At 57.3% G+C, this 23,294-nt stretch overlaps 1 protein-coding gene across 1 annotated transcript in view; it reads right to left on the reverse strand.

Annotated features, from left to right (window-relative positions):
• LOC144937164 (MAM domain-containing glycosylphosphatidylinositol anchor protein 2-like) overlaps positions 1 to 23,294 on the reverse strand; it is a 51,188-nt gene that overhangs the window by 17,374 nt on the left and 10,520 nt on the right. The window contains 8 exon segments of the mRNA XM_078864473.1: positions 2,077 to 2,323; positions 3,260 to 3,351; positions 4,474 to 4,746; positions 8,065 to 8,197; positions 9,015 to 9,208; positions 10,875 to 11,049; positions 14,607 to 14,693; positions 14,695 to 14,749. Of these exon segments, the coding sequence (XP_078720599.1) occupies positions 2,077 to 2,323; positions 3,260 to 3,351; positions 4,474 to 4,746; positions 8,065 to 8,197; positions 9,015 to 9,208; positions 10,875 to 11,049; positions 14,607 to 14,693; positions 14,695 to 14,749 (1,256 nt within the window).

Genomic DNA, 23,294 nt, shown 5'->3' on the forward strand with positions numbered 1-23,294 from the left:
CCCTGGGACAAAGTGGCATCGCTGCTCGCTACACGAGACGGTCGCGACGCTCCGTCATCACGCGGGTGGAGGGTGGACATCGCTCAGTGGAGTTGACTGCAGCAGCTCGTCCACCACACCACGTGGTGGTGGTGGTGGTGGTGGCGGCGATCGAACACACCGCGGCACAAATCCTGCCGCGTCGCTCGATCTCCAAAGCCCCAACGACCGAGGAGGGGCCGATCGTTACCGCAGCCAATTAAGAAACGCGGACGATCGATACCCCGGGCAATTAAGCCAAGCCGGCTAATTACTAAGGTGCCGCGGCTGCGAGGCTTGGCCATTGTGAACCACCGCCTACGAACGCCGCAACGCGCCTCAACTTCTTCCTCCTCCTCCTCCTCACGGGGCGAACTCTCCGGAGGTCGCGCCGAGAGCAGCCAAAGCGAAATGGAAGGCGGCCCGTGGCTTCGTGGCTTCGTGGCCGCGTTGTCGCCATGCCGCACGTCTCGGCTCGCCGTCTCCTTGCGTTCGGTCGGGGAGCGGGGGTGGAGGGGGTGGAGTGGGGGGTGGAAGTGTGGAGGGGGTGGAAGTGTGGAGGGGGTGGAGGGGGGCGGGGTGGAGGGGGGGTGGAGGGGGGGTGGAGGTGTGGAGGGGGTGGAAGTGTGGAGGGGGTGGAGGGGGGCGGGGTGGAGGGGGGGTGGAGTGGGGGGTGGAAGTGTGGAGGGGGTGGAAGTGTGGAGGGGGTGGAGGGGGGCGTGGGTGGAGGGGGTGGAGGGGGGGGGGTGGTGGAGGTTGGGAGGGGGTGGAGGGGGGGGTGGAGGTTGGGAGGGGGTTGAGGGGGTGGGGGAGGTGGAGTGGGGTTGAGGGGGTGGGGGGGTGGAGGGGGGTGGAGGAGGATGTAGGTGTGAAGGGGATGGGGGGGTGGAGGGGGGAGCGGTGGGAACGGCGCCTCCCGCCCCCGCGCCCCAGCGCCCCGCGTCCGCCGAGTACGCCACGTGACCGCCGGTCCCAACGCAATCCCGACACCTCGCGTGCGCGACGAGACACTCATCAGACAGAAAGGGCCGGAAACAGAAAATAAATAAAAATAAAATTTTACAAAAAAGAAAATGTGCCTATTTATTGTTGCTATGATCACGCCGCACGCGCGTGTGCTTCCGAAAACTTCGCAGTCTCACGACTTTGTTTTTTTTCCGGAGGATCTTGCCGAGATGTTGCGGCACGGAAGAGGGCGATGCTCGCTGCTGCTGCTGCGCACGTGGTCCCAATGAAGCAGCACGATGATGATGACGACGACGATGGGGGGGGGGGGGTGTTTTCGCTCTTTGTATTTGGTCGGGGGGCCGCACTGAAGGCCCACCAGGGGTCGCCAGTGACCCGCGAGACTGGACGGTCCTCAACAATGTAGGGGGGGGGCATTTGGTGGGGGGAGGGGATGGGGGGAGGGGGGGCGCCACCCAAGACGCCCGCAGGCACCCAGCAGCCTGCCCGACCTCGTCTCAGACAAACTGTCGAGCTGGTGCCAATGTAGGCGAGGCAGGGTGGTGCTGGTGGTGGTGCTGGTGGTGGTGACGACGGTGGTGGTGGCGCAGTGGTAACACTCGCGCCTTACAGCAAGCAGGGGGCCTGAATGAGATTCCCGACACGGGAAGCGTCTTTCGCTGTGGAACTTTGGATGTTCTCCCGGTCTCCTGCGTGCGTTTCCTCCGGGTTCCCTTGTTACCTCCTCCACCCATAGCTACACAAACACCCACACAGTGGAGCTGGTGGTGTTGGCAGCGGTGCTGTTGGCGGTGGTGGTGTTGGCGGTGGTGGTGTTGGCCAACACAGCCCCCAATGACGAAGAACAAAAATACATCCCAAATGACTCGATTCGGATCACACAACAACAACAGCAGCAGCAGCAGCGTCATCGCCCCCCGAATGTGACAACTTAGCAGCACCCTCCTTAAAAAGCACAAACGAGTATTGAGACTCATAGGTAAGCAAGCGTAATAATATCATCATCATCATCATTATTGTCATAATATACACGCGCGAGTGATGGGGAGCGGGGAGGGGGGGGGCAGTCTGATCCCACCGCGCCGACCGCACCGGTGCTGCTCGAGATGTTGACGTCGATGCTGATGTCGGGGATGCCAGCGGAGCCGGGGGTGCCGAGCGACGCCACGCACGTGTAGGTGCCGAAGTCGGTGAACTTGAGGTCGATGATGTCCAGGCTCGAGGTCCCCGGCTGGAAGTCGGCGTCGTTGGACGAGATGACCATGCGCTCGGTGCTGCGCAGGGCACGCCCGTTCTTGTGCCACATGTAGGAGAGCTCCTCCTGCGGGATGGCTTCCACCTGCTCCACCACCAGCACCACCAGCAGCATCAGCACCACCAACACCACCAGAACCACCACCAGAACTACCACCAGCACCAGCATCAGCACCACCAACACCACCAGAACCACCACCAGTACTACCACCAGCACCACCACCAGCACCATCAACACCACCAGAACAACCAGCATCAGCACCAGCACCATAAATACCACCATAACCACCATCAGCATCACCAGCAGCATCAGCACTACCACCAGCACCACCACCAACAGCATCAGCACCATCAACACCACCATAACCACCATCAGCATCACCACCAGCATCAGCACCACCACCACCATCAGCACCACCACCATCAATACCACCACCAGAACCACCACCAGCACTACCACCACCACCACTATCAGCACCACCAGAACCACCACCATCAGAACCACCACTACCATCATCACCCTTACCATCACCACAAACGCGACAATCGCCAGAAGTAAAAACATCTGCACCATGCCCATCACCATGAATATCACAATCGTGAAGGTGACAATCACCACCACCACGACGATGATCACCACAACTACGACCACTGCCGTGCCAATCACCACCACCAATCCCAGCTGTGACCACCACCACTACCACCACCAATCCCAGCTGTGACCACCACCACCACCACCAATCCCAGCTGTGACCACCACCACCACCACCACCAATCCCAGCTGTGACCACCACCACCACCACCAATCCCAGCTGTGACCACCACCACCACCACCAATCCCAGCTGTGACCACCACCACCACCACCAATCCCAGCTGTGACCACCACCACCACCACCACCAATCTCAGCTGTGACCACCACCACCACCACCACCAATCCCAGCTGTGACCACCACCACCAATCCCAGCTGTGACCACCACCACCACCACGACCACCACGCGGCCGTCGCCATCCTCGTCACCTGGCACGAGATCTTCACTTCGCGCCCGATCTGGATGTTGACGTCCTCGTGGTAGGGGTCAGGGGTTATCCAGAAGCGGCCCTGGCGGAGCGCTGCGGTGGGGGGGGGTGAGGGTGAGGGGCGAGGGGGGGGGGGGTGAGGGGCGAGGGGGGGAGGTGAGGAGGGTGAGGGGCGAGGGGGGGTGAGGAGGGTGAGGGGCGAGGGGGTGGGTGAGGAGGGTTGAGCAAGGTGAGGGGGACACGAAATCGCACAGGGATGTTCAATGATTGGGGTTCAAAGTGGCCCCTGAGCATCTACTGGACATCTGTAAAAAAGAGCTTCATAGCTCATCGGATTTCTCCAGGACAAATAAAGATTCTGATCCCCTTCGGTTTATCCACAAGAGCTTCTCCCTGTTCCTCCTCCTCCCTCCTTTCTCTCTCTGCTTCCCTCGCCACGACCTCCTCTCCCAACCGCGGCGTTCGTGAAGTGTCGGCACATCTTAGCCAGGACCCAGTCGCATCCCGCCTGTACACTCCTGCTTCGCGACACCGCAGGTCACCAGGCCCGGACACATCTCTCAGTCAGCACCAGGTCGATGATGAGAAACTGCGCGGCCTCCCGCGATACAAGTTCAACACGGAAACGCCGATCACAAGATCTGAGTGCAAATCGATTCCTGCCGCCCGACACACACTACACACACCACACACACCACACCACACACACCACACCACACACACCACACACACCACACCACACACCACATACACACACACCACACACACCACACCACACACACCACACCACACACACCACACACACCACACCACACACCACACACACCACACCACACACACCACACCACACACACTACACACACCACACACCACACACCACACCACACACACCACACCACACACCACATACACACACACCACACACACCACACACCACACACACACACTACACACCACACACCACACACACTACACACACTACACACACTACACACACCACATAGCACACACACACACTACACACCAAACACACACACAGAGAGAGAGAGACGCCAATTCCCCGACTGTCCTGGTAAAACCGGGACAGGTGGCAACCCTCGCTGGCACGAGCTCACCGTGTGCCCTGCCCCCACACTCTATGCCTCCCCCCTCCTCCTCCAGCCCCCCCCCCGCCCCCCCTACTCCCCCACCTCCTTGCCCCCCCCCCCTACTCACTGCGCACGATGATGGTGATGCTCTTCCGCACGGAGCCTCCCACTCCGTTGGAAGCGGAGCATTGGTAGGAGCCCGCGTGCTCGCCCGACACCCTGGGCAGCGTGAGGTTGCCCCTCACCACCCGAGCCCCCGGGGGGAGGGGCTGCCCCCCGAGGCGAGCCCACGACAGCGAGGGGCGGGGCCAGCCCCCCAGGACCTCGCACTGCAGGGAGACGGTCTCCTCCGGGTTGACGATCAGCGCGTCAGGGCCCCTGATGCGGATGGAGGGGGCCGCTGGGGGAGGTGTGGGGGGGGGGGTGCAGAGTGACGAGGAATGTATCAGCGTCGTTGTTGTCATCGGTAATTGTAAACACAATCATCCATTGGAGAATAAATACCGCCATCATCACCGGCATAACCACCACCATCAGCATCACCACTCACATCACTAGCACCACCACCACCACCACCACCATGATCACCACTACCATCACTACTACCATCACTATCACCACCACCACCATCATCATCACCACTACTATCACCACTATCACCACTACTATCACCACTACTATCACCACCACCATAATCACCACTCCCATCCCTACTATCACCAACCATCATCATCACCACCACTCCCATCACTAATATCACCACCACCACCATCATCACCACTCCTATCACTACTCTCATCACCATCACCATAATCAGCCCTCCCATCACTACTATCACCACTACCATCATCACCACTCCCATCCCTACTATCACCACTACTATAAGCACCACTATCACCACCACCACTCCCATCACCACCATCACCACCATCACCACCATCACCACCATCACCACCATCACCACCATCACCACCATCACCACCATCATCACCATCACCACCATCATCACCATCATCACCACCATCATCACCACCATCATCACCACCATCATCACCATCATCATCATCACCACCATCATCATCATCATCACCATCGTCACCCCCATCATCCCCACCGTCACCCCCATCGTCACCCCCATCATCCCCACCATCACCCCCACCATCACCCCCACCGTCACCCCCATCATCCCCACCATCACCCCCATCATTGTGACGTGTCACAGTCGCGTCTCAGTGTCGTCAGGTTTCCAACCACGCTCACGCCGGGATTGACGGCCCATGGTCGAGCATTGTGTCGCGATCGGGACACCCATTGGGTACAGACGCACGCGCGCCAGCCAATCAGGTGCGACTGAGCTGTGATAGGCTTAACCTGCACGTGTGGGGAAGATCCCCCGTATAGCCTTAACAGACTGTAGGGGCAAGTGCTGTTAGCGAGTGCTTATGAAGGCCAGCACGGCACACGAGGGGGTGGGTGGCCAACACCACGCCCGACCGCCTTTGTCTCTCTCGTGGCGATGTTTACACACTGCATCAGGTACTCATTTGAGGCTGAGTCGACCTAGAGGAGGCCCAGGACCAGTTCAGATTATTGTCACTCGTGTTGGCCGTGAGCGGGAATCGAACTCGGGTCGCCGGATTCGTAGCGCAGCGCTCTCAACCCTTAACGACGCCACCGCTCCCCCACACCGGGAGAGAGGCAGAGTCGCCACTTTGCTCAGAGTTGGTGGAATTTGCCCGTGTGGAGGGGGGGAGGGGTGTGACGATTCTACCCGGCACGTGATTCATTGCTCACTCACCATTGGTCGATTTTGCACGCGGTTCAAATCAAGCGTCTGATCGTCTGGAACCGTGTGCAGAGTTATGGTTTTGGAGCAATTAAGAAGGCAGCCAGGTGTTAATAGCCTAGGGTGGAGCTTCTCTCCCAATGGCTCGGGGTTGCTCGGGGTCGCTGTGTATCAAAGGAGAGCTCGCAGCAAGACTGCGCGTAACACGCCAGCAGTACAGTTGAGCTATAGAACTAGCAGCTGCGACTCATAAATGAATTACATTTATTCATCCAGGAGAACTTCGCCGACTCTGACACGTTCAGGAGGGTCTTGCTGCATTGGAGTTGTGTTTAAGAGGCAACGTATGATTAGTTGCGTTTATTATTATTATTATACACGAGAGTTTCACAACATCTATGCGGTGATCCATCAACCCTCGCTGCTGCCTCCACAGTGCTGAACTTACAGGCAGTCACGTGCAGCAGCAGCAGCACAGCTTGACACTACACCTCGTGTAGTTTAACGGTGCTGTTATGCTGTACCACAGGGGCTTTGAGGTCATAGGCACTTGATGGACAATTTGTTGAGCTATCATTTGTGGCCAGGTCGCTTCAGAAAAATAAGTTGATACCTCCAGTGGGCTTCACCTGGAAAGAATAAATATACAAAACTAAATAATGATTTATCCTACAAGGTGATTTGTTTACTTTTCCTCTCCGTGGCACTCATGTCGTGTTTTCGCGTTTCTTTGTGGGAACATTCTGACCCGCTGCTGCTAGAACTCTGTTGAAAAGGCGCTTCATATCTCATCGGGTTCCTCCAGCCTAAAACACATTCCTGCGGAGGGAGCTGGTAGCAACGTTGGGTTGCTCGGTCAATGGCCAGGGTCAACGGTGGCGTGGTGTATTCCGCAAATATGGCCGACTGTGAGGGCGGGCACAAGCCGGCGTGAGTAGGTTAAACGTTGAGTTTTATAAGGGCACCATGGGGTGATCAGCCCCTCCCCACCCAACCCCACCCCTCCCACCCCTCACCCTGCCCCACCCTCTCCACCCAGCCCCTCCACACCCTCCCCTCTCCACCCAGCCCCACCCTTCCCATTTTTGGATGCACGACGGACGGACGGACACAATAATCCCCTGCGGGCTGATGGAACCAGGTGGTTCCTACCACGCGGTGGCGAAGGTTGCAGCGGTGCAGCCGCACGCTGCCGAACTTGGCGAAGAGGATTCCCAGCGCCGTGGCCGAAGCGTGAGTGCACCTCTTGCTGCTGGACGTCGTGGCCTTGCAGTGTTTGGGCATGGAGTGTGCTGGGATTTGGCGAGGTGGCATGGGTTTCCGTCTGGCGGATTGTGGATGTGGCACGTGGGGGAGGGGTGGGGGTTCCCCCGTGATAACGAGTCGGGGGGGGGGGTTCTGGTTGGGAGGGTAGCGGTGGGTCCCAGGGGCTCCCGCACACTGACCTCTAGAACCCCACCGTGTAGCCAAGGGCGCGGAGTACAACCGCGAGTGTGAAACCCCAGCGTGGTCCGAATTACTTCGGCAGATGGTGGGGATTTGGCCACATCTGGGCAGGTTTAATCAAATCCGCCTCCTGCGCCTAGCGGTGGCCGAGGGCAGCGTCGTTTCCCTGCGTGTGGTGCGCTCGTGTGTGGGTGCGCGGGCTGGGCTGTCACGGCTCGCGGAGCCGTTTGGCCGAACGCCACCGTTCCGCCCTCTCTGTGTGTGTAAACCTGCGCGACCCAGGTGCATCCCTTCTTCCCTCCCCATCCCTTCTTCCCTGGTGGTGTCCTGGCTCATGCGGCGTAGAGACCGCCCCCGAGCGAGCCACGTCACAGGGGCGAGGGCCGGCCTCGCTCCCGTGCCGCTCCACCCACCCTGCAGGCACCACCATGGCCTGGGCAGACCAACTCGCACGGGACTCTGAAACTGACATCGGCCGCCGCGTACCCGTCATGTTGGTGAGCCGGAAGTCCGCCTGCCTGTCCGGGAGGTCGCACACGTTCCTCACGGACGCCACGCAGCTGTAGGTCGCGTAGTCCGAGGCGCGGAGATTCTTCAGCTTCAGGATCTTGGTCTCCCCCTGCGTGCACACCACCACCATCATCACCACCACCACCATCATCACCACCACCATCATCATCATCACCACCATCATCACCACCACCACCTTGGTCTCCCCCTGCGTGCACACCACCACCATCATCACCACCACCATCGTCATCATCACCACCATCATCATCATCACCACCATCATCATCATCATCACCACCACCACCACCACCACCATCATCATCATCACCACCACCATCATCACCACCAGCACCACCACCACCATCATCATCACCACCATCATCACCACCATCACCACCACCACCATCATCACCACCACCACCATCATCACCACCGTCACCACCACCACCATCATCATCACCACCATCATCATCACCACCACCATCATCATCACCACCATCATCATCATCATCACCACCACCATCATCGACACCATCACCACCACCACCATCATCATCACCACCACCACCATCATCATCACCACCACCATCATCATCATCATCACCACCATCAACATCATCATCACCACCACCACCTTGGTCTCCCCATGCGTGCACACCACCATCATCACCGCCACCACTACCATCATCACCACCACCACCACCATCATCACCACCATCATCATCATCACCACCATCATCATCACCACCATTATCATCATAGGCTCCATGCTTGGCTCCATGCTTGGCTCCATCCTGCCCGTGTCTCTTCCTATTCTCTCTTCCTCCCTGTCTACCCTCTTCCGTGTCTCTTCCCCAAGACGCCGCTTAACCCCTCCTACACCTCGCCCCACCCCCCGTCTCTCCTCGCCCCCCGCTCGTCGCCACCTGCGTGAAGAGCGGCTCGTAGATGGTGATCCCCGCGTCGAGGTCCTGCCGCAGGGGCTGGCCGTCCCGGCGCCACGTGAAGAGCGCGGGGGGGCTCGAGTTGCCGGAGCAGCGCAGGAAGACGGTGCGCTCCTGGTAGTACTCCTTGGCGTCCCCCACGCTCTGGTGCACCGTGAGCACGGGCGTGTCCAGGTCTACGGTGCCAACGAAGAACGAGAAGAGGGATGGGGGGGAGACTTCTGTATATGAAGATGATGATGAGAAAGTCCCCGAGCTGTGAATGTGGTTGATGGTTTGCGTGGCCTCGTTGGGCTCTTCGCCTTTGTTGCGTTGCTCTCTGGGCCTCTGCCACTGGGGAGACGGAGTCATAGAGGAGGAGAGGCCTTCTCGGGTGTAGGCCAAATCAGTTCCAAGGACAATGCATACATTGTCGTATGTGTGAACTTATTTTGCACCGTACGTAGGCAACCGTGCTAATAGGAGGTGTGGAGGGAAGTACAACAAACTGAACACAAAGCAGTCAAAAGCGTGATTTGAACTGGTACCCGGAAAGCGTGAATATTTGTGTACGGTGCTACACTTTTAAACCTCAACAACCGCACATAGTCGTCAATAACACTGACACGCATGTATATAACTACACAGGCGTGTCCCGCTTAACGAACGAGATAAGTTCCACTAAAATTGTTCGGCAAGCGAACACGTTAAACAACCATCCTTTTCCCATTTGACTCTAATGTTAAAAGCTAAGACACGTATCGGCCCCCGAAATATTCTACTCGTGAACAAAGTTTTTGCTTTAAATAATAAAACGTCCATTTTGTAGAACACCACTCAAGAAGCACAGCGCACGTTCTCCTGCAAAGCCACGTGTTTGAGATCGACGCGCGCGTTCACACTCTCCCTCTACTCGATCACGCAATCCCCTCGCCCTCTCTCTGTGTGTCGCACCCCCACAACTCCACCTGCACAAGACTCCCGTCAGGAGGGCCCTGCCAAGTTCTCCTAGGAACCGTGGATTTGTTTTTGACAGAGCGCCCTCCTACTCCACGGGAACGTCTCGAAGTACTTTACACCGCATCTCAACACGTTTTAAAGGACACCCCCCCCCCCCCCCGTGTCAGCTGTCCCTGTGCGGCACGAGGTGGCCGCACCTGGCCTGCAAACCGGCGTCGGTCAGCAAGGGGCGATGCTGCGTGTAATCCCAATCGAGCACTTTGCGGGCAGCTTTGCTCAATGTTGACCATGGCGCCGGCACACAATGGCCAACTCTTGCGCACGAGCGCACGTGGATCTTCAACGTCCACTGAAATGGACGATGCTTATTGCACCGCTTCAATACGCCCGCGGTATTGACCAGGGCGGCCGCTGGAGTTGAACCGTGAAATTTTCGTGGATGGCGGGCAGCCCTGGATGGTGGGCTGCCCCCCGCCCCTCATAGTAGACCACGTGGATGGTGGATGGTGGGCTGCCCCCCCCCTCATAGTAAACCACGTGGATGGTGGGCTGCCCCCCCCCCTCATAGTCGACCACGTGGATGGTGGGCTGCCTTCCCCCCCACTCACGGTAGACCACGTGGATGGTGGGCCGCCCCCCCCCCTCATAGTAGACCACGTGGATGGTGGGCTGCCCCCCCCCCCCCCTCATAGTCGACCACGTGGATGGTGGGCTGCCTGCCCCCCCCACTCACGGTAGACCACGTGGATGGTGGGCTGCCCCCCCCCCCTCATAGTAGACCACGTGGATGGTGGGCTGCCCCCCCCCCCCTCATAGTCGACCACGTGGATGGTGGGCTGCCTGCCCCCCCACTCACGGTAGACCACGTGGATGGTGGGCCCCCCCCCACTCCCTCCAACTCACAGTAGACCTCCACGCGGAAGGAGCGGATGGCGGGCTGCCCGATGCCGTTCTCTGCGCGGCAGTAGTAGCGCCCTCCCTGCTGGCGCTGGATGTGGGTGATGCGCAGCGTCTCGTTGAACACCGTCGTCTCCAGGAAGCGGTCCGAGCCGATGCCGGCCGTCTTGGTCCACCGCACCTGCTGGTGGACGTCACGGCGTACAGGCGATGTCGGTGCGAGACGGGGTGAGAGGGGAGGAGGAGGGGGGGGGAGGAGGAGGGGGGGGGAGGAGGAGGGGGGGGGGAGGAGGAGGAGGAGGGGGGGGTGAGGGGGGAAGAGGGGGGTGAGGGGAGGAGGGGGATGAGGGGAGGAGGGGGATGAAAGGGGAGGAGGAGGGGGATGCGAGAGGGGTGAGAGGGGAGGGAGGAGAGGAGGTGGGAGGGGAAAGAGGAGGGGGGGGGTGAGAGGGGAGGACGAGGGGGGGTGAGAGGGGGGGAGGAGGGGGGGTGGGAGGGGAAGAGGAGGGGGGGTGAGAGGGGAGGACGAGGGGGGGTGAGAGGGGGGGAGGAGGGGGGGTGGGAGGGGAAGAGGAGGGGGGGTGAGAGGGGAGGACGAGGGGGGGTGAGAGGGGGGGAGGAGGGGGGGTGGGAGGGGAAGAGGAGGGGGGGGTGAGAGGGGAGGACGAGGGGGGGTGAGAGGGGGGGAGGAGGGGGGGTGGGAGGGGAAGAGGAGGGGGGGGTGAGAGGGAGGACGAGGGGGGGGTGAGAGGGGGGGAGGAGGGGGGGTGGGAGGGGAAGAGGAGGGGGGGGTGAGAGGGGAGGACGAGGGGGGGTGAGAGGGGGGGAGGAGGGGGGGTGGGAGGGGAAGAGGAGGGGGGGTGAGAGGGGAGGACGAGGGGGGGTGAGAGGGGGGGAGGAGGGGGGGTGGAGGGGAAGAGGAGGGGGGGGTGAGAGGGGAGGACGAGGGGGGGGTGAGAGGGGGGGAGGAGGGGGGTGGGAGGGAAGAGGAGGGGGGGTGAGAGGGGAAGAGGAGGGGAGGTGAGAGGGGAAGAGGGAGGGGGGGGGGGTGAGAGGGGAAGATGAGGGGGGGTGAGAGGGGGGGAGGAGCTAGAATTATTGGGGGAGGGGGGGAGAAATGACTCGAATGTTTGGTGGGGTGGGGCCGCCGCCGCCGCAGCCGAGGCCACGATCACAACGTCACGGCGTCACGTGGCCACCGCCGCTCTTGTCGCGCGAGTGGCCGTGAGGACTCCCGGCTGTGATGCGGTCATCGTACTCTTAGTTCTTTCGGTAAAGTCACGTAGGTAAAAAAATTAATTAAAATTAATTTCATTTTTTACCTACGTGAAATGAAATTAAAATTAATTTCATTTTTTACCTACGTGACTTTACCGAAATAACTAAGAGTATGAATCCTTGCAGTCACGAAAGCTTCAAATCTAGAATGCGGCCATCGCTTCAACATCCCCGATGCAGCCACCGTGGCCAAAGCGGCTGAGGTCACCCCGACCTCGCCCATGTTTATACATTCGCCAACTGTCACCACTTTTGCCGCATTGTTTTCGGTTTTGTTGTTGTTATTGTGGAACCTAGGCCGATGAAAGTGTGCGTGCTATCTGTGTTGTTGAAGGCAGCGAGGTGCAGTGCTGCTGCTGCTGGGCCTTCGTGTCATTTGTTGCAGTTGTTGCGCCAGGTGGTCGGGATTGGGCAGCAACGCCACCGCTTTTCGCCCAGGCAACTGAGATGGGATGGCCACGTGTTTTACAAAATGGGTCTCGCACAACTTAAACAAATCGCCCACCGTCTCACGAGTAAAGCTCGCTGCTCGCCACGCAACATTTATAAATATATTCTTAGGTTTTTTCGGCAAAGTTCACGTAGGTAAAAAATAAAAATTAATGAAAGTAAAATAAAAATCACGACGTTTCGGAGGCAACACAAGCTTCCGTCTTTAGGTGGAACCGCCACAGCACGATAGCTGTATCAAGTGAGAGAATTCCAAGAAACAGTATTTGTATATATACTGGTTGAGGGTGGGAGGAGCCAAGGTAGGCCCTGAATATTATGAACCTCACAAAAATAATATTCAGGGCCTACCTGGCTCCTCCCACCCTCAACCAGTATATATACCAGGGGCGGTTTTCTTCATTAGGGCGATTGGGCGACGCACCACCAATGTCATTCAACCACAGAGTCACGCTAGCCGTCACTGTGCCTCTGGATATAGTCCAATCAGCGTCATGCTACGTTCTGTGGAGTACCGCCTCTTTTTGGGCGGATTTCCCTCCAGCTGAGAATCGCCCCGAGTGGTCCCATAGACTTACATTCAAAGAGGTTTTTTTTCGAACGGGGGCGCTGCAATGCATTCTCTATGGCTTCCGGGAGGCTCGCCCTAACGTGCTTACGTCATCATACGTGCTTACGTCATCATACGTAAGCACGTTTCATCCAACAATATAATTTGTCGCCACCTAGTGGAATCTTTAATAAAAGAAACTTGAGTGGTTTGTTTTTAATAGTGAGTATAGAAACAAACAAGATGTATTGTAAGAGTCACTTTATTTTTCATTAATATTAAAGAAGTGAAGTTGCCTTTACATGCTTAAGCTGTTAATTTATCCATTGCATGGGTGGACCTTATCCTTATCAATCATCCAGACATTTGCCCCCCCTGAGAGATTTTGCAGGAGCCGCCACTGATATATACAAATACTGTTTCTTGGAATTTCTCTCACTTGATACAGCTATTGTGCTGTGACGGTTCCACCTGAAGACGGAAGCTTGCGTTGCCTCCGAAACGTCGTGATTTTTTTTTTTATTTTAATTTTACTTTTATTAATTTTTTACCTACGTGACTTTACCGAAAAAAACTAAGAATATGAATCCTTGCAGTCACGAAAGCTTCAAATCTAGAATTTATAAATATTTCTCACACAACCCGTGCGGGACCCACGGCCTTCTGGGAGGGAGTAATTTCAGCAGCGCTGTTGAGTCTGCGCAAGCAAAACTCTGCACCGGTTTCGACATTCAATGTCTCATCAGCAGAGCCAGGCTCGCTTGAATCAATTGTTGGAGAGCTGCCAGATGCTCTCCGTAAGGACCCTCTCATCATATGGGTATTCAATTACGGTGCGTGTATGCTTACCTTGACCACTTATGTATGAGATATATGTGTTTTTACAGAGCTTGCCATTTATATAACTTGTCTCTTTCTGTTGCCTTTTGCCCCAAATGTTATTTATTTAAGAGCATCTATTTAGTACGTACGCATGGAGGGGGGAGGGGGGTTAACCCAAATGCGTTAGCTTGCGTATGGGGGGGGGGGGGTCTACTGACAATGTGCGTAGCAGAGGAAACGGGGGGGGGGTGAATCCTCGATAATAATGTGTCTACATCGGCCTTCAAATGAGTTAGATAGTCCGGCGGTGGACGATCTGTTTGCGTAAACACGCTAATATTATTCATCCTTGATCGTTTCTGCGTGGATTAAGGGGGGGGGGGGTGCGTCAACCGTACGTACGCAGGTGGGGGGGGGGGGTGTAAAAAGTCCGCGTGCGTACAGGGAGGGGCGGTGAGGCGTCCAGTTTGACAGATCCTTGCGTACCCACTACATGGACGGCCTATCAATTTGACCGCCGTTCCCACGACGTCGCGTTTCATCTCCGGGTGCCTGTCGAGGCCCTGCCGGGAGTTTCAGGGAGACGGTTCCGGAAGTGTGAGGATGGTCCTGCGCAGGTTGGGGGGGGGGGGGTTCGCACCTGGGGGCGCGGGGTGTCCCGTGACGAGGCACGTGAGCTCCAGGGTGTCCCCTTCACGGATGGTGTAGATCCTCTCGCTGTAGCCCCTCGTTGTTGTAGTTGCACGCCTGGCCCGAGTGGACAATCCTTGCCTGGGGGGGCCTGGGGTGGTGGAGGGGGAGGGGGGGCGGGTTGGGGGGCACAGAAGCCGGAGGGATTTGAGAAGGTGTGCCCCCCCCCCCCATCCTGTTTCAGCTGCCGGGGCCGGGAGTTCGGATCTAAACTTGTGACCCTCTGGACCGCGAGTCCAGCGGTGTCTGCTGACCAATCACAACGCGGCACAGCTCCTTGCGTTTCCCCGTGAACATAGTGGGGGACGGTCGCATCTGTTCCTTGTGTATGGTGCAGGTAACCGGATTTAACCGGTATTGCTTTTCCTTTTGGTTACCGGTTACGAAAAAAAACCGATTTCAACAACCCCGCGGCGCGCGGCTGTAACTCGATATCTTTGCCCTCTGCAACGAAACCAATCCAACGCAGCAGCCGCTACCTTCACCGAACCACAAATCGACCCCCCCCTCCACCCCCCGCCAAATTTCCCCACCCCCCCCACGCCGCCCCCCCCAACCTTAGGTCACCCCCACTCCCCCATGCCCCCCCCCCCTCCCCGCCCAAAGATCACGTAGGGTAGTGGTGGTGGGTTAATGCATTTTCCACATCGTTACACTAAACCCGCACCGGGCCCTCAAGCCAACACGGGGGGTGGCGGCGAGGGGGTTGGTGGCGGTCAAGGGAGGGGGTGCGGAGGGACGAGGGAGATGGGGGAGGGAGGGGGGGCAGCGATGTGGGTGATGTCATCTGAATCTTCACTCGCGTCAGCTGCACCATCTCTTTCCAGCACTGTCATCATCTCTTCTCATCACCATCATGTCTTTCCAGCACTGTCATCATTTTTTCTCACCACCACCATCAATTTCTACCATCAACTGGAACCATAACTGCCATCATCTCTCCATCTCTGCCATCATCATTACCATCATCTCTACCATCACCTCCATCATCTACCATCATGTGAACCTTCACGACATTATCTCTGACATCATCTCGACTTCACTACCATCACCGCCATCGTTTCTACCATTATCTGGACCTTCACTGCCATCATCATCAACGTCATATTTACCATCACTGCCATCTCAACCATCACCGCCACCGAATTTGAAAAATATTGCTGCACATTACTCCATTTGGATCACACAGCATCAGCAGTGAGGCTTCCTGCGTAAACACCCCGAGGTGACCACATGACACACGCGTACGCACACAAATGCACACTTTCACTCGCACTCGATTTCACACTCATCCATGCTCGCGCTCTCTCTCGCTTGCACGCACAAGATACTCACTCACTACATCACGCACTCTCCCATCGCTCGAATGTGCACACCGATCCACGCACGCGCTCGCGTGTGCGCCACGCGCAGTGAGTCGCAACTCATCACCGCATTCGCACCACGTACATAGATCCCCCAGTGTGTAGTCCATCGCAGATTCGTGGGACGGATAACTTTTGTTTGCGAGCACCTATCAAGGTCGACACCACGCGCGGCCGCCTTTGTCTCCCTTGGCCGGGAGTAGAACGCAGGTCGCCGGGTTCGTAACGCACACGGGGCATACAACAAGCACAGAGGCCATGACACAGACGTGCACACAAGCGCACGCGCGTTGCAACAACAACCGCCGCCACTCGCCACGACATGGCGGTGACGTCACCACGGCGCTCGTGCCAGGCTAGGTGCACTTTGAAGCCACGTGAAGGCTCGCTTGTCAGGAGATCACGGGACAGACCCAGGTGCCATGGGTTGACTGAGATGACTGGCAGATGCACCGCCTGTGCCCCCTACGATGCCGACACGCTGTTTCATCCGCTCGACACTCTCTGCTCGTTGTGAGCGCACAGACGCGGACAGAGGTGGCGTATAGGCCCAGCGTCATTCACAGAATAATGATCGCACACGCGTTCATTAGTACATTCACTGACGCACATGCACTGGGGCTCTCATTAACACGTGCTCATGTAGCTCATTCACACATCCTCACGCGCGCGCACACGTACACATACACACACATACACTCACATACATACACACAGAAAAGAACCTCCCCCCTATAACCTTCACAGACTGTAGGGGCAAGTGCTGTTAGCGAGCACCTATGAAGGCCGGCACGATACACGAGGGGGTGGGTGACCAGCACCACGCCCGGCCGCCTTTGTCTCCCCAGTGGCGATGTTTACACACCGCACAGGTACTCATTTGAGGCTGAGTCGAGCTAGGGGAGGCCCAGGAGCGGGTTCAGATAATCGTCACTGGTGTTGGCCGTGAGCGGGAATCGAAATCGGGCCGCCGGGTTCGTAGTGCAGCGCGCTAAGCGCTACACCACCGCTCCCCACACACTCTCACACACCATCGCACACACACACATGCACACACACTCTCGCACACACACATTCGCACACGCATGCACACACACGCTCACACACTCTCGCACATACACGCACACACTCACACGCACACACACTTACACGCACACACACTTACACGCACACACGCACACGCACGCACTCGCACGCACACACACGCACGCCCTCACACGCACGCACACACTCACACACTCACACACGCACACAAGGCAACGCGCTCTGCGTTATGCAAATGAACTCGCGGACGTGACCAGCTACACGGTGATGAGAATGTCTGATTGGTGATATGTGATGGGAGATTGCGTGATGGAAGGACGTGTGATGGGTGATGTGATGAGTGATGTGATGGGTGATGTGTAGTGGGGGTGTGTGATGGGTGATGTGATGGGTGATGTGGAGCGGGGGGTGTGTGATGGGTGATGTGATGTAGGATGTGTAGTGGGGGTGTGTGATGGGTGATGTGATGTAGGATGTGGAGCGGGGGGTGTGTGATGGGTGATGTGATGGGTGATGTGTAGTGGGGGTGTGTGATGGGTGATGTGATGGGTGATGTGTAGTGGGGGGTGTGTGATGGGTGATGTGATGAGTGATGTGATGGGTGATTTGTAGTGGGGGTGTGTGATGGGTGATGTGATGGGTGATGTGGAGCGGGGGGTGTGTGATGGGTGATGTGATGTAGGATGTGTAGTGGGGGTGTGTGATGGGTGATGTGATGTAGGATGTGGAGCGGGGGGTGTGTGATGGGTGATGTGATGTAGGATGTGTAGTGGGGGGTGTGTGATGGGTGATGTGATGGGTGATGTGTAGTGGGGGTGTGTGATGGGTGATGTGATGGGTGATGTGTAGTGGGGGTGTGTGATGGGTGATGTGATGGGTGATGTGTAGTGGGGGGTGTGTGATGGGTGATGTGATGAGTGATGTGATGGGTGATGTGTAGTGGGGGTGTGTGATGGGTGATGTGATGGGTGATGTGGAGCGGGGGGTGTGTGATGGGTGATGTGATGTAGGATGTGTAGTGGGGGTGTGTGATGGGTGATGTGATGTAGGATGTGGAGCGGGGGGTGTGTGATGGGTGATGTGATGTAGGATGTGTAGTGGGGGGTGTGTGATGGGTGATGTGATGGGTGATGTGATGGGTGATGTGTAGTGGGGGTGTGTGATGGGTGATGTGATGGGTGATGTGTAGTGGGGGTGTGTGATGGGTGATGTGATGGGTGATGTGTAGTGGGGGGTGTGTGATGGGTGATGTGATAAGTGATGTGATGGGTGATTTTTAGTGGGAGTGTGTGATGGGTGATGTGATGGGTGATGTGGAGCGGGGGGTGTGTGATGGGTGATGTGATGTAGGATGTGTAGTGGGGGTGTGTGATGGGTGATGTGATGTAGGATGTGGAGCGGGGGGTGTGTGATGGGTGATGCGATGTAGGATGTGTAGTGGGGGGTGTGTGATGGGTTATGTGATGGGTGATGTGATGGGTGATGTGTAGTGGGGGGTGTGTGATGGGTGATGTGATGAGTGATGTGATGGGTGATTTGTAGTGGGGGTGTGTGATGGGTGATGTGATGGGTGATGTGGAGCGGGGGGTGTGTGATGGGTGATGTGATGTAGGATGTGTAGTGGGGGTGTGTGATGGGTGATGTGATGTAGGATGTGGAGCGGGGGGTGTGTGATGGGTGATGTGATGGAAGATGTGTAGCGGGGGTGTGTGATGGGTGATGTGATGGGTGATGTGTAGTGGGGGGTGTGTGATGGGTGATGTGATGGGTGATGTGTAGTGGGGGGGGGTGTGATGGGTGATGTGATGGGTGATGTGGAGTGGGGGTGTGTGATGGGTGATGTGATGGAGAATGTGGAGTGGGGGGTGTGTGATGGGTGATGTGATGGGTGATGTGTAGTGGGGGGTGTGTGATGTGATGTAGGATGTGTAGCGGGGGGGTGTGATGGGTGATGTGATGGGTGATGTGTAGTGGGTGTGTGTGATGGGTGATGTGATGTAAGATGTGTAGTGCGGGGTGTGTGATGGGTGATGTGATGGGTGATGTGTAGCGGGTGGTGTGTGATGGGTGATGTGATGGGTGATGTGATGGGTGATGTGGAGTGGGGGTGTGTGATGGGTGATGTGATGGGTGATGTGTAGTGGGGGGTGTGTGATGTGATGTAGGATGTGTAGCGGGAGGTGTGTGATGGGTGATGTGATGGGTGATGTGATGGGTGATGTGGAATGGGGGTGTGTGATGGGTGATGTGATGGGTGATGTGGAGCGGGGGGTGTGTGATGAGTGATGTGATGGAGCATGTGGAGTGGGGGGTGTGTGATGGGTGATGTGATGGGTGATGTGTAGTGGGGGGTGTGTGATGTAGGATGTGTAGTGGGGGGTGTGTGATGGGTGATGTGATGGGTGATGTGTAGTGGGGGGTGTGTGATGGGTGATGTGATGGGTGATGTGAAGTGGGGGTGTGTGATGGGTGATGTGGAGCGGGGGGTGTGTGATGGGTGATGTGATGGAGGATGTGGAGTGGGGGGTGTGTGATGGGTGATGTGATGGGTGATGTGTAGTGGGGGGTGTGTGATGGGTGATGTGATGGAGGATGTGGAGTGAGGGGTGTGTGATGTGATGTAGGATGTGTAGTGGGGGGTGTGTGATGGGTGATGTGATGGGTGATGTGAAGTGGGGGGGGGGGGGTGTGATGTGATGGAGGATGTGGAGTGGGGGGTGTGTGATGTGTAGTGGGGGGTGTGTGATGAGTGATGTGATGTAGGATGTGGAGTGGGGGGTGTATGATGTGATGGAGGATGTGTAGTAGGGGGTGTGTGATGGGTGATGTGATGGGTGATGTGTAGTAGGGGGTGTGTGATGGGTGATGTGATGGGTGATGTGTAGCGGGGGGTGTCTGATGGGTGATGTGATGAGTGATGTGTAGTGGGGGGTGTCTGATGGGTAATGTAATGGAGGATGTGTAGTGGGGGGGGTGTGATGGGTGATGTGATGTAGGATGTGTAGTGGGGGGTGTGTGATGGGTGATGTGATGGAGGATGTGTAGTGGGGGGTGTGTGATGGGTGATGTGATGGGTGATGTGTAGTGGGGGGTGTGTGATGGGTGATGTGATGGGTGATGTGTAGTGGGGGGTGTGTGATGGGTGATGTGAGGAGTGATGTGTGGCGGGGGGTGTATGATGGGTGATGTGATGGGTGATGTGTAGTGGGGGGTGTCTGATGGGTGATGTGATGTAGGATGTGTAGTGGGGGGTGTCTGATGGGTGATGTGATGGAGGATGTGTAGTGGGGGGTGTGTGATGGGTGATGTGATGGAGGATGTGTAGTGGGGGGTGTGTGATGGGTGATGTGATGGAAGATTTGTAGTGGGGGGTGTGTGATGGCTGATGTGATGGGTGATGTGTAGTGGGGGGTGTGTGATGGGTGATGTGATGGGTGATGTGTAGTGGGGGGTGTGTGATGGGTGATGTGATGGGTGATGTGTAGTGGGGGGTGTGTGATGGGTGATGTGATGGGTGATGTGTAGTGGGGGGTGTGTGATGGGTGATGTGATGTAGGATGTGTAGTGGGGGGTGTGTGATGGGTGATGTGATGGGTGATGTGTAGTGGGGGGTGTCTGATGGGTGATGTGATGGGTGATGTGTAGCGGGGGGTGTCTGATGGGTGATGTGATGGAGGATGTGTAGTGGGGGGTGTCTGATGGGTGATGTGATGTAGGATGTGTAGTGGGGGGTGTCTGATGGGTGATGTGATGGAGGATGTGGAGCGGGGGGTGTCTGATGGGTGATGTGATGTAGGATGTGTAGTGGGGGGTGTCTGATGGGTGATGTGATGTAGGATGTGTAGTGGGGGGTGTGTGATGGGTAATGTGATGGAGGATGTGGAGCGGGGGGTGTGTGATGGGTGATGTGATGGATGTTGCCTCGTGTCCACCGGTCCGGGTTGAGCTGTAATTGAAAAGTAACGACTCCTGCTCATCACGGACAGCACCGCCCCCCGGCCGTCCCCCCACCCCTCTCACCCCCCCCCACCCACTCTGCTCCCCCTCCCTGCTCATTCCGCCACCCACCCCCTCCCTCTCTCTGCTCCTTTCCCTTCCTCTGCATGTCGCTCTCTCCCCCCCCTCCTCTGGCTTCTCCACCACACCGCCGCGCCCTCTCTTTGCCACTCTCTCTCCCTCTCCCTGATCCCCTCCCTGATCCTCTCCCTCCTGCTGTCTGTTGTTGCCCCCCCCACCCCTCTAACCCCCCCTCCCCTCACTCCCTCCCTCACGCCCTCCCCCCTACCCTCACTCCCTCCCTCCCTCCCTCACTGCCTCCCTCCTACCCTCACTCCCCCCTATCCTGACTCCTTCCCCCCTACCCTCACTCCCTCCCTCCCTCCCACTACTCTCCCTCCCCCTACCCTCACTCACTCCCTCCCCGCCACCCTCACTCCCTCCCTCCCTCCCACTACTCTCCCTCCCCCTACCCTCACTCACTCCCTCCCCGCCACCCTCACTCTCTCCCCCGTGCCCTCACTCCCTCCCTCCCCCAACCCTCCCTCCCCCCTACCCTTACTCCCCCTCACCCTCCCTCCCTCCCCCAACCCTCCCTCCCCCCTACCCTTACTCCCCCTCACCCTCCCTCCCTCCCCCAACCCTCCCTCTCGCCTACCCTTACTCCCCCCCACCCTCACTCCCTCCCCCCCACTCTCACTCCCTCCCCCCTACCCTCCCTCCCTCCCAGGTCTCATTTCTCCAGTTCGATTTGAAGCCGCGTGGATGGAGGCGAGCGTGCGAGTGTAAAGGATAACTACACATAGATAACCACACGGGAGATAACCACACAGGACATAATTTATAATAAATTGCATTTTATGGCGCTTTGCTTAAACGCCCCAGCAACTCAAAGCGTCTTCGCTTCTCATCTCAAACACGCGAAGGGCACCCCCGTTCCCCAGTGGCAGCTGTCCCTGTGCGGCACAAGGTGACTCGGCAGTTGGCCTACAATCGGGCATTATTCTGCCAGGAGGGGACGATGTTGCTGCTGCCGCAGCTGCTGCTGTTGCTGTGTCACCCCTTTGCATAATTTGCGGTGTAATTCTTCAAAAATTGGACCATGACGTCCAGACACAATGGCATGCTCCTGTAAATGACGTCAAGGGAATGCGGATATTTTTTTTACGGTTAACACGCTCGCAAGATTAACCAGGACGCCCTGACGGATTCGAACCACGAACCTCATCAACAAGCGGTGCACGCGCTACCGCTGGGAAATGTCACTCCACAACCCGTCATACCCCTCCTCCTTCCCGTGTCTCCCTCCTCCACCTCCTCCTCCCCGTGCCTCCCTCCTTCACCTCCTCCCCGTGTCTCCCTCCTTCACCTCCTCCCCGTGTCTCCACCTCCTCCTCCCCGTGTCTCCCTCCTCCTCCTCCTCCTCTTTCCCGTGCCTCCCTCCTACTCGCATTCCCACCACTCACGTGGCGTCTGCCTTCTCGCTCCTCTTCCTCCGCTCTGTCTGGGCCATCACCTCCACGGCTACTCCGCAGCCCCCGGGCCTAGAACGTCGCCTCTGTGGCCCCGCTCGGTGCGACCCCCCCGAGGCGCGGCGGCGCACGCCTGCAGTCCCGCGTTTTCAGCGGCAAGGGTTGGTGGATCGCATTGGGATCGGCGAAATTCCAGAGCCATGAGTGCATCTCAAGAGCTCACGAGCCTGTCTGTGTGGACCCCAGAGCGGGGTTCTTCAGTGAGAGATCCGCAGGCCACTGGCGGGCCCTGGTGGCCTTTAGTGGGGACCCCCTGACGTGCCGCCCAACCCCGACAAGACACACAGAGTGACAACACCCCCCCCCCCATCATCTTCTTGATTCTTTCGGTAAAGTCACGTAGAAGGAAGATAATAAAATAATAAAAATAAAACATAATAAAATAATACAAAATCTGCGTGTTACCACGAATTGTATTATTTTATTATGTTTTATTTTTATTATTTTATTATCTCCCTTCTACGTGACTTTACCGAAATAACCAAGAAGATGAATCCCTGCAGTCACGAAAGCTTTAAATCGAAACCCCTCATCATCTTCGCCATCATTATAGTCCCGCTTTCAAACCCCCTCAATGGTTTCAAATGTGCGGCGGCCATCACACTGATGATGTCTTATCGGCGAAAGTGGGCTTCCTCATTTGAAAATTGGTGAAGAACGCTTTGGTGGAGCGTTACCCACTCGTGCGTGTGGCCTTTCG

This window comes from Lampetra fluviatilis, chromosome 18 (assembly GCF_964198595.1).
Source record: "Lampetra fluviatilis chromosome 18, kcLamFluv1.1, whole genome shotgun sequence".
Lineage (NCBI taxonomy): Eukaryota > Metazoa > Chordata > Hyperoartia > Petromyzontiformes > Petromyzontidae > Lampetra > Lampetra fluviatilis.